Here is a 20,018-nt window from a genome sequence, read left to right as displayed (position 1 = left end):
TAGGCTATACCTATTATTAACATCTAGGTAGTGCTATAGACCTAAGAGAATTCTACCTTTAATAACTATATTTACTTAACTACTACCCTATACTTATTTTTCCTCTATATAAAGAGCTTCTTAGAACCCTCCCCTCTTTAGCTTAAATTCTTATAATTGAGGTACCTTTAAGTTAAATAAACTAAAGGCTAGCTTTTTATATATTTAAGCTTAATTTAAATACTTACTTTACTAATTATATAGAGCGATAAATAGTAAGTAGAAAATAGAGCTAATTAAGCTAAAAGTAGCTAGCTTAAAACTAATATTAGTAAATAAAGAGGTATTTAAAGCGATCTATATAGCTATTAATAAGCTTAATAACTAGCTTAATAACTTAATAATCTTATAGTAGATTAATAATAAACTAGCTATAGATCTAATATAAATAATAGTAGCTAATAATATATTAATATTAATAATATTAAACCTTATAGTAACTTTATTAGTACTACTACTAATATTATTACTACTTCTTAAACTAGATATTACTTAAGAAATAAGTAGTATTTAGCACTTAAAGCCCCTCCCTAACCCCCCTAAGTTTAAGGGAAGTTATAATAAGTATACTATATAGGTATAATAGATATATAATAAGATTAAGATAGATTAAGCTTTCTATTTAAGTAACTAAGAGGTATAATATTTTATTAACTCCTACTTAGAACCTAAAGTATAGCTAGTAGTTATAGCTTTCTATAGTTTAAGAAGTAGTAATAGCTTATTTAAGCTAGACGCTTTTTTAGTATACTTAGATTATATTTATAGTAATCTAAATATAGAAAATAAGATCTTTAGAAGACTATTAGAGCTTAAAATAAAATATAATAAAGCTTTTGCTTTATTTTTTCTCTACTTTAAATATATTATTATAGAGGTAGGTAGTATAACTTAGCTAGATAGCGTTTAGATTAATTACTTATATAAAGTACTATTATATAAGCTTTTTAATTATTTAGTTAACTACTTAACCTCTTATAAGTATACTAAGTATATAAGCTTTATATAGGATATTATATAGAAATTAGAGGGATTATGCTATATTTATAACGTTTTACGCTAGTTTAGGACTTTTAGAATAAAGTTATTACCTCTAAAGGTAGATATAAATAGGGATATTAAGATAATAAGTTTAGTATACACTTTATATAAAAAAATAAGTGAAAACCTTAATAAGGAAATATATTATTATTTTAAGTATAATTAAGTTAGCTACTTATAGAAGGATTATTAAAAAACTAAGAAGTTAAGAGATAACCCTAAAGTAGTAAAAGCTATTAAAGAAATAATATACTTAGATTTAAAAGAGATTAAGAAAGAAGAAGATATTTCTAACTTAAGAAATAAGTAACTTTAGTGTGAAATTAGGTATTAAGGATAATAGAGGAAGAGTAAGTTAATTAGAAATAGTTCTAATTAGAATATAATATAAGTAAGCTTTTTATAATATTAGTAGTTAGAGTTAATAAAAGTACTCTTATTAATACTTTAATAAATTATAGCTATAATATCTATATAATAGTAAACTATTAGTATGCTTACTATTTCTATTTATTATATATTAACTGCTAAGTATAGTAATTATAAGGCTTTACTAATAATTTAGCCTAAACTATTATAAAAGGAGTAGCTATATTATACCTTAAAATTAGGGGCTATATATAGTAACTTTTTGCTTATATAATAAGAGGGTTAGATATTAACCTCTTCTTAGGGAAACTATAGATAGAATAAAATAATATTATTTATAATATAGTAGAGAAGTATATATTCTATAGGAAAGTAGGGGTTATAGTTACTTTATAAGGATAAAAAGAGTCCTAAAGGGTGAGGGAAATCTAAAAAGCTTACTAGTTAAACGCTACTTTATTTATAGTAATCTACTAGAAAGTTAGTAGGAATAAGCTATTTAAAGTAGTAGTAAAGATATAAGCTATAAGCTTAAAAGATATTAAGAAAGCGCTTAAAGTAAAGAAATTAAAAGATTATTCTAAGAGACTACTATAATATATTTATAAAGAATTTATAGAGCTCTTTAAGGTTACTAAATTATATCTCTTATTTCTAAGTTACTTTAATATAGATTATAAAATCCACTTTAATTATAATACTTCTAGTTAAGAGGTACTTTTACTTTAAGGCCCCCTCTATAGTATATTAAGGGAAGAGTTATTAGTACTTAAAAAGATATTTATTAATTTACTTAATAAGGGGTTTATTTAAGCTAGTAAGTTACTTATAAGTATATTAATCCTCTTTATCTAAAAACTAAGTAGGGGATTATAGTTTTATTATAATTATAAAGCGTTAAATATAATTATAAAATAAGATTATTACTTTCTACTTTTAATTTAAGAGATTTTCTAGAGAGTTAATATAGTAAAATAGTATATTAAATTAGATATTATAGTAGCTTTCTATAAGATTTATATAATAGAAAGGTATTAAGAGAAAACTACTTTTTATATATAATATAAGCTTTTTAAGTAGCTAATCTACCTATTTAGGCTAAATAAAGCTTTAGTAATATTTTAATAATATATTAATAGTATACTTTAGGAGTTCTTTAATAACTTTGTAATAATATATATTAATAACGTATTAGTCTATAGTAGTAGCTCTTAAGTAGACTATAAGTAGAAGGTTTATAAAGTTCTTTAAGTGCTTAAAGAAGCTAGCTTTAACTTTAACTTAGCGAAATATAAGTTCTCTATGAAAATAGTAAAATATATAGGGTTTATCCTTAAAGTAGGAGAAAGTATTACTTATAATATAGAGAAAGTATAGGTAATTATTAAATAAGAAGTGCTTATTTCTATAAAAAAGCTATAAAGTTTCCTTAGGTTTACTAATTATTATTAAATCTTTATATTAGAGTATTTAGGGGTTATTAAGCCTCTTATTTTCTTTATAAAGAAAGGAGTCCTATTTATTTAGGGTAAGGAATAAGAAGATACGTTCTAAACGCTTAAATACTATTTTTAGATTATGCTAATATTATACTGCTTTAATTTATAAGTTTTAATAACTATTAAGATAAACTACTTAAGGTTTATACTAAGAGGAATATTAACCTAAGAAGACTTATAGAAGTAATAATATCTTATTACTTTCTATTTATAGAAGCTAACTTTAGCTTAATATAACTACTTAATCTATAATAAGGAGCTATTAATAGTGATTATATATTTAGGTATATAGGATATAAAGTTAAGAAGCTACCCTAGATTTAAGGTTTTAACTAACTATAAAGGCTTTAAATATTTTATATAAAAGTAATATTTAATAAAATACTAAAGTTATTAAGTAGAATAGCTTTTAAGATATAACTTCTTCTTAGAATACTAACTAGGTTACTTTATAGCTATACTTAATATACTCTTATACTATAAATAAGATACCCTAAAGGGTTAGGAGGATAAATAAGAAAAAGGAAGGGTAATATAAATAATCCTTAACTTTACTTTAGGAAAAGTATATAGATTAATACCTATAGAAGCTTCTAAAATATTAATATTTAAGGACCTAGTTTTTTAGTATACTTAGAATAAAGCGTAAGTAAGTAATAATTAATACTAAAGAGCTTACTTTATAGTAAAAAGGGGGGATTAAAGTTTCCCTTCTTAGTTAAGCTTAAAACTATAAATTACTAAGTATAGTATAGATATTTTTAACTAATTAATATTTAGGGATTAAATTTAAGTATTAGGATTAATAGATAAAAACTACTTATAGAACACCCTCTAAATATAGTTAATCTAAAAGTATTATAACTTAGTAATAATAAGCTACTCTAGCTAAAATAATATATTAGCTATCTTAGCTTAATAGTATTTCTAGCTAAAGTAGTCTGTAGTTATCTATTATTTTATAAAGAACTATAATAGCTATAGTTAGAGAATAATATAGTAATAAGTGAAATATAAACTCCTTTAGCTATTATTAATAGTAAAACAGCTATATTATAACCTTACTATAAACTTTATAATAGATCTCTTATATATAGTAAAAATAAAATCTAGATACTTCTAAGTAATAGTTAATAGATTTTTAAAGATAATAATACTAAAAAGGATAATATTAATAGATATAGAAGTATATATAAAATATTTTATAAACTGTTATTATTAGTTTTATAGCGTGCTAAAGTTAATTATTAGTAATAGAGGTAGTAACTAAATAAGCTAGTTCTAGTAATAATTTTATATACTTATTAAGATTAAATAATATTTAAGTACTACTTTCTATTTATAGATAGATAGGGTAATTAAATATTTTAATTAGGAGATCTAAGTAGTTTTATAGATAATAGTTAACTTTACCTAAGATAACTAAGAAGTTTACTTATTATCTATTTAATTAGTAATTAATAGTTATAATATAGCTATAATAAGAGTAAGCTTATTCTTCTTTACTTATAGGTATTATATTAACTTAGTATTAGTAATTTAGTCTATACTAAAGCTAATAAACTTATATAAGTTAGCTATTAATAAGTTTATTAATAAACTAAGGTTAACTATAGAGTTAGCTTAAGCTACTATTATAGTAGCTTAATAGATAATAGAGCAATTAGTAAATACTAAAAGGATATTAATAGAGCGCTATAAAGTAAGTAATAAAGTTTAGTTATTATTAGTAAACTTCTATATAGAATAACTCTATAAGAAATTAGATTAGTTATACTTAAAGTATAAAGTAACTAAAATAATCTTATTAATTATAGTTAAGTTAAACGTTTTAGGTAAGGTTTATAACTATTTTTATATTAGTTTATTATAATATACTATAAATAACTTACTCTTAGGTTAAAAAGTTAATAATTCTTAATTACTACCTATCTTTAAAAATAAGGAAGATAAATAGGAAGTTAAGTTTATTCTAGTAGTATAATAGAAATATATAGGTAGAGGTAGATATTATAAGTTATTAGTTAAGTGGTTAAGATATAGCTAGCTTACTTAAGAACTCCTATAATCCCTATAAGATAACTAAGTAGTAGATAAGTTTAAGGAAAAGTATAGCTTTATAGATAAAAATAATAGTAACCTCTAGTATATAGTATTATAGTTAAATAATAGTAAGTAAGTATAAATAGAATAAAGGGAAGGGTAGTAAGGTAGTTTATAAGTAAAAAAATAAAAAGTAATAAAAAGATTTTATTATAGTATAAAACTATAGAAAAGTATAATAAAGCTAAGATAAACTTAGAATAGGTAAATAAGTAAGTAAAATAAAAACTTTAGAAATAAACTTTTTACTCCTCTTACTTAGTATAAATAGTAATAGTAGTATTAATAAGCTAAAAAGAGTTAGAATACTAAAAATAGGAGTAGAATAAAGGTATAATAAACTTTATAGAGGACTTTAGCTATATTTAGGTAAGCTTAAGTAAGATAGTATAATTAAACTTTATTAAGTTTAACTAAGAGAGATATTAAGGTAGAGGTAGTAATAAGAGCACTAAAAATAAGAGTAGCTAAGGAACTAATAAAAAGTATAAGGGAAGTATTAATATTAATAATAGCTTTAATAATAACTTTAGTAGTATACTTCTCTTTAGTTTTAGTATAGATTTTATAGCTTTAAATAGAGGTAGTATAGAGGAGCTTTATATAAACTTTAACTTATATAGGGAGCTAGTAAAAAAGTTAATAACTTTATTAAAATAGTGAAGTAATAAGGACTTATTAAAGTCTCCTTATTAATATTATAATAAGTAAAATAATTATAATTAAGAGAAGTAAACTCCTCTTAGTAGTAAACTATATTTTTATTACTTTAGTAAATTATTAGCTTTATAGTATTAGAATAATAGAGGATAGGTATTTATATTAATATAGGTTAACTTAATAGACTTATTAGAGTAATAGATATATTAAGTAATATTATTTAAAGAAATAGTTAATTCTAAAATAAGCCTAAAGTATAAAGATAATATATTTCGTTTAAGGATATTATAGTAAGCTATAATATTATTAAGCCTTTTAGCTTTAGTTATAATAGATATATATTTTAAATAAAGAACTTTATAGGGAGGTCCTTAGGTATTATTTAGGGGGATATTACTAAAAATAAGCTAATATAAGTAAGAGCTTTAGTAGAACGTTAAGAAAGTAATAGAAAAATAAGATAGAAATATATAAAAATAGGTATCTTAATAATAAAGTAGAGGGAGAGGGGCTAGTTAAAGTAAGTATATAAACCTTAACTTTCTAGAATATAAAAGGGGTTATTAAAGAAGTTAAACTCCTTAAGAATAAACTTTTTATAGTTAGAGAAGCTAGTAAACTTAGAATACTTAGAAAGTAAGGTATTACTAATAATAGTAGAGGGAGACTTTATCTCTATATTAAAGTCTAATAAGGTAAGCTATATTAGGTTAATTATAATAAAATAATAGGGAAAAGGTAGGTATTTTTATATAAGTAGCGCTATTATAGAGGTAGAGAGAGTAGATTAATTAGATCTAAATAAGTTAGTAATTAATAAAGATTAGAGGCTAATTAACTTATATAAATAATAAGCTAAGAATATACTAAAAATACTACTAAAATAATAAAAAGTTAGCTAAAATAATATTATAATTAATTAATTAACTTACTACTATATAGGTTAATAAGAGAAAGAAAAATAAGAAGTAAACTAAGTATAAAAAATCTTATTATTATATTATTTACTTATAGAGTATAAGGTAGTTAGTAGCTTAGATTAATATAATACTAGCCCTATTTATAGCTTATACTAACTACTTTTAGCTTATACTATAACTATACTTATATAAAAACTAGAGGGGGAGGTATATATTATAAGCTATACCTATTATTAATATCTAAGTAGTACTATAGACTTAGGAGAATTCTACTTTTAGCGACTACGTTCGCTTAACTACTGCTTTATACCTGTTTTTCCTCTATATAAGGGGCTTCTTAGAACCCTCCCCTCTTTAGCTTAGATTCCTATAATTAAGGCACCCCTAAGTTAAACAAACTAAGGGCCAGCCCCTCATAAATAATATATTAATATATCTAATTAAACTAATCTATAGCTTTATCTATAGCTTCTATAAGCTATATTTATATTAATTATTATTACTCTAAGGACTAAGGACTCTAAATATTATTAATAGTTAGCTAGTAAGGCTTATAATACTACTATTAATAATTTTAATAAGCTAAAGTAATATTTCTATCTCTCTATTACTTAGCTTATTAATAACTTTATTTAATAGTAGATTTTATATTAATAAACCTTCTTAACGCTTAATAAACTTACTTTTAATATCTTTACTATTTTAGTAATAATAACTAACTATAAGAGGGTATTTAGCTTTACTAAACTTTTATTAATATTATAGAAGCTATTAATAATACCTTTAATATTTAAGTAAACCTAATACTTTTAGAACTAAGTTTAAAGTAATACTATTACTATAAATAACTACTACTTTAAATAGAGGGGCTAAGAAAGGTTAAATAGCCTTAGATTATTATATAATATATATTTTAACCCTCTAAGAATATTATGAGAGGTATTACTAACTTCCTATTTAAGTAATTATATTTAAAACTAATTAAAACAGTTAATTTAAATAAGACTATCATAATCGTTAAGTTAATTAGTTAAATTTGACCCTAAGATTTAGCTTAATTAATTGGTTAGCAGCGCTGCTTCCTACTGGTTTGGCTTGAAACTTCCTTAACATTCATTAATTGCACGTAGATACACAAAGGTAAGGGGCATCTTCGCTGCCAAGTTCGCCAGTTTCTCTGTTCTCTGCGTCGTTAACACAGCATGAAACAGATAGTCCACAAGTTGTATGGGAATACTAGCGTTGACTCACAACCTGCCAGCCATTCCGCTGCAAAAATCGACGCTCTCGTAATTCACCTGTTCAGCCCAGGAATAATGTGGTAGTAGAGTTTGGCGGTGTGATCCGTCTCTAAGTGAAGCTAGTAAGATCATTCACCATGGGCTGAGAGAGGACATTGATTGTACGACGATGTCTTGGATTTATACGTCTTTGATTGTTCCCGCAGTCAGGGCTGAAAGCACGATTATCACGAAAGGGCCATTGCTATGGGGCGTCATGGATGTGTCTCTCAGCATTTTTGATGTACAATACCAATGTCACGACTTCGAGCCTCCAGTCCTATCTGCCCAGGGTTGAGCTCCTTCATTGCTCTATATAGGAAGAGAGCGCGAATCGCCAGGGGGCAGGCATCTCCCTCTTCACGCTGCCACAACCCATTACACCAAAATGCCGAAGCAATACTACATTCACTACCTCTGTGACCGCTACCTCAAGAGCGGTTAGGTGGCCATAGAGGTTTCTCTCCCAGGCCATCCTGGCCCTCGATTATTCCCCGTGAGAGTCATACGGCAGTCAACAAGGTGCGCCTCCAGGCGGCAAACTGCGGAAGAAAAGTTAGAAGGGAAGAAAGATTGCTCTATATAGCCATTTAGGGAAGGTGCAAGGGAACCTGTGGAGCTAATAAAGTTGATTGCGTTCCCGTTTTGAGGTGAATAAACGATTGCGGCTGATTTCGGGTCGGAATCGTGAATCAGTGGGGAGGTTCTAGGACGGTTTCCTGCCTGTGAGAATCAAATGACCCTTTTCAGTGGAACACTGTTCAGGGATGCATTCATAGCAAATCAACTTGGTAGCATACTGCAGCTCTTTGTATTCCCACGGTGAGTTCATAAACATTGGCATCCTTGGTTAAGCTAATATGCACAACTTTGAGCTCGATTTACAGTAAGCGGCTTGACAGCAAATAAAGCATGAATAAGCTCATCAAGAGTGTGTTTGTTTTGTCTATCATTTTTCAAAACTAATAGCTCGCTCGAATTTCATATCTACGGTTTGTAGATCATTTGGTTGGCTTTTCGTCGATGAGGTTAAGCCCCTGGCGCATCGGGCGTAGCCGTGCCGCAGGATGGATGGAGACTGAACTCTCACCTGGGGTGGACCATGTTATGGAGCAACCAGAATCACATCTTTCAGAAGCTAAGAAACGAGGCCCCATCAGAAACGCTCGGAAGCTGTGCCGGGCAGCCTCATCTCTTGCCTACTGTTGCCTGGGACGTAGAAGTACAAAAGTCCAAATGTTTGCTGCCGGATATCCGCTGCCTTACTTTTTAAGTACACGAGCCCCATTATTAACCTTAGATCTGCGGGTCAAAGGTTCCCTAAAGTGGCCACGATCGCGTGCCGAACCGGCCGATATCTTGGCCTGAATGCTTATTCAATGAACTACAACAGAGTGCCCTTAGCTCGGCAGGTCACCAGCCCCTCCATCAATTCCAAATTCCGGCAACCCTTCTGGCTGAACTCTTCACACTCAACCTTCTCCCAAACTAACCTTGTCATTGTCACATCACTTCATGAATCGGACGACTGCCATGGAAAACCAACGTGATGGTCCTTCAAGTGGTGGCAAGGTGGCCCACTCTAATCTTGCACCAGCCCTCCCGAAAAAGAGAGAGCAAGATTTTGCCATGATCTTTCTGCAAAGCCGATACACGTGAGTAATCTCTCTTTTTCGCTCAAATTCCCGCAATACTCAGGATGTATCCGAAATTGCGACGTCCTCTGCTTCGTTCTGACACTGGACAGCCCAATCATTCTCATGCTCGGAGCAATGTTCATTCAATCTCTATCTCGATACGTAGGGGTCGTCGACTGTGATTCTACTGCCCTGATCTTCTGGTATTCCGCCACTATAATTTACACTGCTGGCATGATATATAGAGGGGTTATCTATTGAAGGCTATCTTGGCGTATCTCCGTCATGTGAACTGCGTGGGATTTCTTACCAAGTCCGACCTCATTGAGACTTCTAGATGTAGAAAATATGGAGAATCATTCCCATCGTCACTAGAATTGATCAAGGCTTTTGTTCTTCAGCTGCTGAGCCGGGCAGGACATACCGTAGACCCTGAGGTACTCATTCAATGAAGGATCATGGATACCCTTCACGAGCTAGAGGTAGTGCCTATCTGCAAACTCCTGTTGAAACTCTTGGATGCGCTGTTAGAGGACACATTGGTATTTTGCCTTATTGGTGGTGTTAGCTTTTTTGAGTCGCCTGGAGATCGTAAAGAGGACATGGTCGTTATCGTCGGGTCTCTCTTGCGGCATTTTAGGAAGAGACAGAGGAAGGTGCGCGGTGGTAACCTAGTTGAAGGTGTTGTTTGCCGCTCCGTTGGGTTTTGATAAGCTGCATGAAATATTTGAAGCGTATGAGCTATTCACTATTCACAATGGCTTGCACGACAGAGACGTCTTGAGGTAGCATTGCTTCGCGTTAAGAAAGAGATAAGGAAACTTCTTTTGAGTACTTTCTGTTCTGAATAGTGTCTTCTAGCACTTTTCTCTCTGCTTCTGTAGATAATCGCATTCCCAGTATCCTTATGTGATGCTAGTCATACTTTCTAGTTGACTTCAGTCGCTTGGTTTGGCTGTGTTTAATTAAGGTAACGCTGGGCCCAAGACAAAGACATTGTTGGCGTTTGAAGAACGCAATTTCAACTGGCATGTGTTTTGGTAGAGATATGATTATCTAGGCGAAGTTTACCAATTTGGTACTCTTTGAGTCATGACTTCAATTATTCACTACCCTCTAAGAAGCCGAAGAAGCCTACTTAACGTGCTGTGGGGAATATGACAACATTGACATCTTCTTTCAAGCTACGACCACTAATTTTTTGTAACAAATCTGATCAAACTAGAAGTCTGATTACAAATCTTGATTCCGATGAGTTGATTAACAATCACGACGGATTGCTCGCATCTCTGGTTTAAGACAGCTTGGGCAACCGTGCCAATTGCGTTTGGGATTGTGTTTCATTAAACTTGATCTGTTTTCTTTGTCGACGAAAATGACAAACGTACTCATCACTGGCGGCTCAGGCTATCTTGGTGGATCGCTACTTGCATCATGGGCGGATGCAAACATTGAGGGTTATGACAAGCTGTACGCACTGGTGCGATCCGACTCGCAAGCTGCCGCAGTAAAGTCGCTCTACGGCGCTGAGCCTGTCAGATGTAGTCTTGAGGAAGGCGATATCAGGAGTCTGGTCGTGGACAACGGCATCGCCGTGGTATTTTACCTGATTGATGCCTACCGTGCCGAGCGACCCGTCAGCTTCATCAAGGCTCTTGCTGAAGTTAAGAAAGCAACTGGGCGAGAAGTACACTTTGTCTACGTAAGTAATTTACTTTGCTGGGTATCTGGAATCATTTTCTAACTGGTCTTCAGACGACAGGGACGAAGCAGTTTTCTGAGCATGCCGGTGCGCCGACAGACAAGCCACTTCTGGACACGGATCCCAATCTGTATGACATCCAGAGAGGCCAAAAGGCGCCAGTTGAGGAGATGGAGGTGGTATGTCGCTCCTAATCCAAGTGCTGAAACCCCCTGCTGAGAGTTCCAAAGGCTATAGCCACCAATTGCGCAGTAATTGATGACGGCGAGAAGTTCGACGTCAGGGTGTACCTCTTTTCACCCTGTATTGTGTGTAAGTAGTGGATATCCCAACATCAACTCCACCACTGACACCAACAGACGGTAAGGGACTGGGCTTTGGGAACCTAATTTCCATCCAAACGGTGGATGTGGTCACCGCAGCGAAAGGGGCAGGACGCGTGTACCGGATTGGGCCCGAAGGACAGGTGCGTCGCGGCCCCGAAGTCTTTCGTTCCACCGGCTAATTATTCGAGTAGACATGGCCGGTGTGCCACATATCCGACAACACGTCGCTCTACATCGCGCTGGCCAGAGCCATTTTGAGCGGCTCCAACCCCGATCATGGGAAGCTCGGTTACTACCTAGCTTCCTCAGGCTCAGCCAGCTGGGATGACATTTACGCGGCTGTGGCTAAAGCAATGGCGAAACGGGGTGTCATTGATGATGACACAGTCGCACCCGTCACAGATGAAGCGTTGATGAAGATGTCCGATGCGTTGAATGTAGAGCCGGCGTCGGCGGTGTCCAAAGTTGGTGGAAAGTAGGTCGCTCATTTCGCCTTCCACCATCACATGAACTGATAATCTCTACCAGATCGACGTATACTCCCGGGCATGGGAGAAAGCTGGGTTGGAGCCCGCGATTTCCACCAAGTCATATCGTTGACTCCTTGGACGATGAAGTTGAACTCATCTTGGAGAGTTGGACCACCAAGCACCAAGGTATTAGGTAGCACATGACTTTGTGGACTGTACTAGAGAGAGATCACGCCACAACGTATCATAAATTTGTTATTTGGGTATTCACTCAGGTTATCTTTCCCGGACTAGCTTGCCCATAAGAGATTTTACGCGACGGTTAGTTTCCCATAGGTGTCAATATTTTCAAATAGAATTAAAAGTCTGTGTGGTTCTCTGAAGAGGCCACACAGTCCAACGTGACCAAACTCCGCTCTCGCTAAATGTCCTTTTGGCGGTTCCGCTCGCATCAGCCCAATGGCCCACGGTGCAGTCTAGCTTCTTCAGGAGGTCTTCTTGAAGTCAAGAGTCTGGCCGCTTAGCATCTTCCTTACTCCCTCGTAATATTCCGGCGCCATATTCACCCAGTCCATGCAGTCCGAACCGCAGGGAATGGGCATGCCAGTGCCGTTGACAGCGCCTCCGAGCATGGTGGCCAAATTCATGCACACAGGGGGCACTCCTGTAGCTCGGATTCCATGGTCACCAACAGGACCTCTGATCGATATGTTTGCTTGTCGGGCTTGGTTGAAGCAATCATCCCAGTTGTACTGAGGCACTCCAGGAGGAGCCAGGCCGGGTTCCTCTAGCGACTGAGCTCGACGGGTTTTAATCTCGGCTGCAATTTCCCGCACCATTCTATGCGCATAGGTAACGGCGTACTGGTGACGTCTGTCTTTGCCTTTGTTTTTCTCATCTTCCTCCTTCTTCTTCCTCTTTTCGTCGTCCTTGATGCCGACGGCGATAATCGCGGTAGACGAGCCGGCAAGAACCCCGAACGTTGCGGCAGCGCCTATCCATGCTATTGCTGGTGGCGCGGGCACACCTTGAATGAATGCCAGGGCTGCGAATATTACCGTGAATGCTGCTGTGCTTCGCATCTTGATAACGAGTTGGAAGTGCTGGGTTATTTCGAACCGCCGATGGAACGTGTAGGATATAAGAGAAAGCGTGCGCGCCACTGGCTATCCCATGTTTGAGGACTAGAAAGTTTGAGGTCTTATACATATCTCACTTGGAATATTGAATACAGTGTCAAATTATTTATCGAAAGGAAGTTCATCCTGTGCCCCATTCAGTGGGAAGGCCGGTAGAAGTAAACCAGAATAATCCGTACCACAAGTGCGACTCATTTCTCTTTTGCTTTGTTTCAACCACCGGATGCGTCAAATTTCCATCGGAGGATAGTATCATAGATTCCATATCTGATATGATGGAAACTTTCTTTCACCCTTTGAAGAAACTCGACCTCAAGCTCTTCCTAATGTCGCATTCAGGAACGCCTGCCTATGACTGTTCATGTAGAGACACCGCGTAAACCCTCATCGATCTAGCTTAGGCAGTTGTCGTAAAAGAAGGCCACTGAAGCCGTCGATCTCATATTGAACACAGTGGTTGTGTTGCAAATGCCCGGATCTTTCCTTCTGAGCCCGGCCATGATCTCTCAGGCAATCGACGGTTGCATTACCGTGTATAGTGCAGTTTAGTGGCGACCAGACACTGTGCTTGCGCGGAATTTGCTGTGAGATTCCGCTCTAAGTGCCGGACATCCTAATTTCCGTCTTTCCGCGCCCCGCAAACCCCTCCTATCTTAGAGCCAGTCATGCAGGCTCACGAGATCAACTGCCAGGGATGAACGGTGCTGACATCCGAACTAATAATGCTAGTTCACGAGATCGTGATTGGAGAATGTGCAATCACAAGTTGAAGGTGCTGTAAGATTGTGTTCAATGCCTCTCAGTTGGCGAGATATCTCACAGACCTCAATTGCAGCATCTACCTCCTAATTGTACAAGCAGTGTACTGTTTCCCCCAGCGAAGACCCGTCTTAGAGGTGCCAGTTCTCACCGCTGAGCGCTGTAACCAACGTAGCACCCGGCTATCACTGAGCCGGACAATACGTCAGAGTGCCTTAGCGTCCCTGTCCAGCCTGAAAACTCTACCCCGGAGAGGATAACAGTGGATCTTGCGGGGTGCTCTATGCGGGGTGTGCGGCGGAGGATGCCATTGCCCAACATTCAAAACCGCGGTGTTTCATCAGTTCCGCTCATTCTTCCTCCCATCTGTGCCACCCAACATTTGTCGGACAACAACCCCTAGAAAGACCGCCTGCAGGACGTGGAGAAAGAAAAAAGCAAAAGGGATTACGAACTCTTTTCCTCATTTCATCTTTCCGCCATGGACCCGCCAACTTCCGAAGCAGCACCGGGTTCCGGGTCTCCAGCCACCGCAAATGGAAATGCCACTGCAGCCAAGCCGCGTGCGACCAGGGGGAAGTACATCTCCAAAGCATGGTAAGACCCCCCTTGACAGTGGTACCACATTACAGTGGCCCTTCTGGCACATTGTGGCTGACTGTTGTGGTGATGCTGCAGCTTTGAATGTAGAAAGAGAAAGAGCAAGTGTAATGGGAGAAGCCCCTGTCTACGCTGTGCACGTCAATCATTGACCTGTAAGACCATATTCTTATACTCTTCAAGATATGCTTTGATGAATGCTAATTGAACACCAAAGGTGCTTATCCCGCTTCCAAGAAGCAGAGGGAAATCCCAGCAAATGGGACGTGAGTTCAGCCCCATCCGGTCTGCTCGGATGATTCCTGTCTAACTCGAGGATTGCAGCGATGGTGATACTCAAGCCATTCGGTCTTTGAAGGAGCAAGTTGCCTCACTCCAGGGCGATCTTGAACTGCTCCGTCAACAGTCTCCCCACCGACGGTCAAGCTCACAGGCACACTCGTCGCCCCAGTTCGATGAGACTCTCAATGCCTCTCGTGCTCGCTTGATCTCACCGGACTACACAGACCCAGGCAGCAATCCAGCAAGACCAGATCAAGCCTTGCCCACGACGGAGCCCCCTGAAACCCAGGACAACTGCCAGCCGTCAGCAAGCTACACGTTCAACATCAGTCTGGCCCGGACACATCTTCGTGCGCAGGGCATCGCCATGACTGATAGTGATAAGCAGGGTGCCTCATCATCTGCAGATCGAACCCGACCGCCTTCCCCTTCCATCCACACACCCCTGGAATTCGGTGTCGGGTCCGTCGACCCTCTATGGCTGATTGATGAGAAAGAAGCCATCAGGCTCTGCAATCTCTACGAGGTCGAGATAGGCATCCAATACCCCTTCCTTGACATCACTCGAATCATTGAGAATGTGCGCGTCCTGTATAGGGCCATGGCCAGTGGTTCGCAGAACGGCTTCGCGTTTACTGCTATGCCGGGTCCCACCGTCATTGATCCGTTAGATCTGGATTTACTCAAGATGGTCATTTCAGCGGGATCAATCGTTGAAGCAGGTGGATCAAGCCAGCTTGGAAAAGCCCTCTTTACCGGAGTGAGGAAGTCATCACACGACAAGTTGTGGGAACCAGCGAGCGTCAAGAACACGATGCTTTTCGTACTACTGGTCAGTCAAGCATCATATGCAGAATCTTATACTTATGCTAACGCGTTTATAGGCTATTTACAGCTTTCTCACTGGAGATGACCTTCAGGCCTGGAGGCTAGTCGGCGTTTCCGCTCGCTGGTGTTTAGAGATCGGCCTTCACCAAGCAGGCACAGTGAACAGAATCTTCAAGGAGGTAGAGGCACGGAAGGTAGCACTGAGGCTCTTCTGGTGTGTCTATACACTAGACCGCCGATGGGGCTTTGGTGCAGGCCTGCCATTCGTCATGCATCATTGCGATGTCGATAGAAACCTGCCAGAGCCGGTAAGTTCCCCATAGAGACTGACACATGGAAAGATGAAAGCTGACTCTTCAAGGATGATGACGTTCCATACCTCAAAGCCATGGTGGCCTACAGCCAGATCGGCAACAAAGTCTGGTCCACATCATACAACTCTGCCCGGACAACAGGGGCAGTCAGGGACGACGAGATATCCTATCTGCTGTACCTGATTGGCCAGTGGTATGAGGAGCTCCCAGAGAGTCTGAAACTCAGCCCAGAATGGGAGTCAAATGACTGGACAGGGTCAACAAGAGGCCCCCAACGACTTCAGCTTTTGTTGCACCTCCGGGCGAACCAAATGAAGATCCTCCTCCTGCAGCCAATCTTGCACTCCCCGTCGAGCCTCAAGATCAACAGATCCAAAGTCCAATCGCTCATCAGATTCGCCAAGGACACCATCCAGAAGCTGAACTCGCTTAACAAGACGACAGACATTTATCAGACACAACAGATGTGCTTCAATCACTTCTTGGTGTCTGCTCTTGGTGTCATCTTCTTGGTCGTGGCACTCGCGCCTTCAGAGTACGGCGCCGCAGTCCGCGACGAGTTCCACATCGCGCTCGATCTAATTCGCGGTCTCAGCGCCAAGTCCTACGTATCAAGCAGACTTTGGAAGATGGTCAGCGACCTTCGACTTGCGTGGAGGAAATTGGGCTTGAATCCTCCCCAGACAAACGAGGACAGGGAGACGCGTGCCATTCGCAGCGCAGTTGCGACTCCGCCGCCCTCTTCAAGCGGCATTGATATTTCGCCGCAAAATACAACGCATCTCGGCGAGGAGGATCCAAGAGTGGGAGAGTCTGAGGTCTGGCACACTGGAGTAAAAGAGCCCATTAGTGATGTGCAGATGGCACAGGAGCTGAGCGACTTCTTCAACGCGATGGATAGTGCGCCAGACTTCACGAGCTCGTATCCATTACTTGGCATTTGCGGCGATGCGCTTGAGTCTGCAGACGGACATCATGATGACAGTTTGCCAGAGCACGCTCTGGACTCGTCAATGCTGGACGTTTCTCATCTGTTTGTAGATATGTTGTGAGACCAAATGAGGTTATGAGAATGTTCTACTTCATGTCATCTTTTGAACGCGTGAAATTTTACATTATGGTCTGTATAATAGAAATCATGTGCCGTGAAACATTAGCAATGCCGCAATTTCAACGATTTAAGCTTCACTGGTGACATGAAATGGCATTACTGGTAATACCTAGTGTTCGGCTCCTTACAACAGCTGCAGTTGCCGCAGTCGTCTAGCAACTAAGTAAGCAAAGCATTAATCATTCCTTGATTCAACATCTGAAAGTTATCATTTTACCATACCAACATTTTGGGTGGAATCAGAGACCATCTTCCGTAGATTGCCGTACCTAGCCTCATGCTTGGCGGAAGTCGAGTATCGCGGAAAGCGGAATTTGAACCCGCCAAATTCCGCCGCACGCTCACCACGCTACGGTCTAGGAGGGATGTCACACAAACTTCGAGATTTCCCTGAACCGGTGGGAGTGAATGAACCTTCCGCCCAATGAAACATCGTATATTATAAATTTCCCCGGCTCGGCCGGTGGTAATAAGTTGGCATTCTTCTGGACATCCAACCTCCTTAAGACGATCTCATCTCAGCACCAACTCGTCGACCACTCGTCATCGCCGCAAGTGTTACGACCATGGCCATCGCGGACCTACTTCAGATCCTTGCCCGAGAGGCGACAGACCGACCCATCGAGTTCATGGCCAAGGGCCTGAGCTTGGTGTTCTTGGTATATGTTGTTGCGAACGAGTTCATTCGCTCCAAGGCGCGGTTATCCAACTTTGACGGACCAAAAGGCTTTCCCCTCATTGGAAACCTGTGGCAGGTCAGACATGACGCTGCGGAGAAGTACAGGGAGTGGGCGAAGGAGTTTGGTTCGGTGTTCCAAGTCCAGCTTGGCAACATTCCCGTTTTGGTCATCAACAGCGCCGCTGCGGCGAAGGTGATTCTCGGTCACAACTCACAAGCAATTGCGTCACGCCCAGAGCTCTACACTTTCCACAAGGTATTTCATCTCATACCCATAATCAAGCGCGCCCCCATGCTTACACTGTGAAAGATCGTGGCCAACACCGCTGGCACGACCATCGGCACTTCACCATACAATGAGTCCCTCAAGCGCCGCAGAAAGGGCGCTGCCTCAGCCCTCAACCTGCCCGCCATCAAGACGTACATCCCCCACCTGGACCTCGAGACCAAGGAGTTCCTCAAGGACGCCCTCAACTACGGCAAGGCGGGCAAGCTGCCCGTGAACCCCATGCCCCTGGTCCAGCGCCTCAGCCTGTCCCTGGCCGTCACCCTCAACTGGGGCTTCCGCTTCCCCAGCCACGAGGACCCCCTGTTCAAGGAGATCATCGACGTCGAGGTCAATATCAGCCGCTTCCGCAGCGTCACCGACAACCTCCAGGACTACATCCCCCTCATGCGCTGGAACCCCTTCTCGGCGGGCACCCGCGCCGCGCTCGGCATGCGCGGCCGCCGCGACATCTACCTCTCCAAGCTCAACAACGACCTCAAGGAGAAGGTCGCCAACGGCACCTACGAGCCCTGCATCCAAGCCAACGTCATGCTCGACGAGGAGGCGAAGCTGAACGATGTCGAGCTGGTGTCGATCAGCTTGACCATGCTGTCCGCTGGGTTTGAGACGTTCTCGACGGTTACGACTTGGGCGATTGGCTTCCTGGCGCAGCACCCCGAGATCCAGCAGAAGGCCTTTGACGCGATTAAGGAGGTTTACGACGTGAACAACCCTCTTTGTGACGCCAACGACGACCAGTCTATTCCCTACATCAGAGCTCTGGTCCGTGAGAGTTTGAGGTGAGTCTTGCTTTCCCCTGAGCTGAGATGAATTTCTGAGTCTGACCCTTGACAGATACTTCACCGTCCTCCGCCTTTCTCTTCCCCGCGCAACGAACAAGGATTTCGTCTTCGAGGGCAAAGTCATCCCCAAGGGCACCGTTGTGTTCCTCAACTCCTGGGCTTGCAACATGGGTAGGCTTCCCTCTTCTGGTCTTGCTCATTTCGAATTCAACGTCTGACATGATATTATAGATACCGAGGTCTGGGACGATCCCGAGGTCTTCCGCCCCGAGCGCTGGCTGGAGAACCCCGAGGCCCCGATGTTCACCTACGGCATGGGCTATCGTATGTGCGCGGGCACTCTGCTTGCCAACCGCGAGCTTTACCTGACCTTCATGCGCATGCTGGCCAGCTTCAAGATCTCCACGACCGAGGTCATCGACTCGAGCCCTCTCACCGGCGTCGACGACAAGAGAAACTTGGTGCTTGCGCCCAAGCCTTACACTGTTTCCTTCACCCCTCGCAATGAGGCGGCGCTCCGAAAGGCCCTTGAGGCTTAATCTGGGACATTGCGTATGGATTCTTCTTGAGATTCTTAGTGATGTATTTGAGTACTGGTGGGGGACGTTGGGGCGGCTTAGGTCAATAGCATTTTTTCATGTTTGTACGCGATCAAGAATGGGTTCTTCAGGCATTTTCACAAAACGGTTGCATTCGATGTCGGAAGGCAGCGTCCAAGTTTGATGGATGACAAAAGATATCAAAAATGAACATTTCCCTTTTCTTCAACATGAGTCAAAAATGTTCCGAAACCGAGAATCGAACTCGGGGCTATGCCTAACCTCTCACAAGATGAGAGGGCATCATGTTGGCCACTACACCATATCGGATTGATTCATGTGGATCACCAGCACTGAGATGGTCTTCAATAGTCGGCGACGACTGGCGGGAGTCAGACAGGGCTGGCGAGGAAGTTTGGAGACTTTCAACTTGCTATGGTGGGTCTAGCCGTCGAGTGAAACTTACAGCTCAAGTCTTGAAAGGTTCTTGTGTCCTTTGTCGGCTTTTCAAAGTTGTTGTCATCACCGCAGCAGTAGAAGACGCCTTCTTGATTGGCAAGACAGACCTTCCGCCTGTGTTCGACCTTCATTCTGTTGGTCTAGCACCCATTTGCTGTACGGTTAATCAGCGCAGTTGAATAAACTGAGTC

General features: G+C 39.5%; 4 protein-coding genes across 4 annotated transcripts; 3 read left to right on the top strand and 1 right to left on the bottom strand.

Moving 5' to 3' along the window:
• Nucleotides 1–10,923: 10,923 nt before the first annotated feature.
• Nucleotides 10,924–12,243, top strand: CGCS363_v011940 (uncharacterized protein; the record flags this gene model as incomplete). The annotated part of the gene is made up of 6 exons (XM_036643789.1): nt 10,924–11,250; nt 11,304–11,429; nt 11,481–11,562; nt 11,610–11,716; nt 11,768–12,051; nt 12,105–12,243. 6 exons carry the CDS (start codon nt 10,924–10,926, stop codon nt 12,241–12,243), a joined length of 1,065 nt encoding a protein of 354 aa, XP_036491012.1.
• Nucleotides 12,244–12,531: 288 nt separating this feature from the next.
• On the bottom strand, nt 12,532–13,128 carry CGCS363_v011939 (uncharacterized protein; the record flags this gene model as incomplete). The annotated part of the gene is made up of 1 exon (XM_036643788.1): nt 12,532–13,128. One exon carries the CDS (start codon nt 13,126–13,128, stop codon nt 12,532–12,534), a length of 597 nt encoding a protein of 198 aa, XP_036490259.1.
• A 1,297-nt stretch (nt 13,129–14,425) lies between these two features.
• ASG1-2 (Activator of stress genes 1) lies at nt 14,426–17,020 on the top strand (the record flags this gene model as incomplete). Its single annotated transcript, XM_036643787.1, has 4 exons — nt 14,426–14,541; nt 14,869–15,658; nt 15,711–15,962; nt 16,016–17,020. The coding sequence occupies 4 exons, from the start codon at nt 14,426–14,428 to the stop codon at nt 17,018–17,020; spliced, it is 2,163 nt and encodes a 720-aa protein (XP_036490862.1).
• A 625-nt stretch (nt 17,021–17,645) lies between these two features.
• On the top strand, nt 17,646–19,368 carry phacB-0 (3-hydroxyphenylacetate 6-hydroxylase; the record flags this gene model as incomplete). The annotated part of the gene is made up of 4 exons (XM_036643786.1): nt 17,646–18,014; nt 18,069–18,826; nt 18,882–19,000; nt 19,061–19,368. 4 exons carry the CDS (start codon nt 17,646–17,648, stop codon nt 19,366–19,368), a joined length of 1,554 nt encoding a protein of 517 aa, XP_036490861.1.
• Nucleotides 19,369–20,018: the final 650 nt, after the last annotated feature.

Source organism: Colletotrichum siamense (assembly GCF_013390195.1).
Source record: "Colletotrichum siamense strain Cg363 chromosome Unknown KSG_Cg363_contig08, whole genome shotgun sequence".
Classification (NCBI taxonomy): Eukaryota; Fungi; Ascomycota; class Sordariomycetes; order Glomerellales; family Glomerellaceae; genus Colletotrichum; species Colletotrichum siamense.
This window is presented reverse-complemented; position numbering and strand designations above follow the sequence as displayed.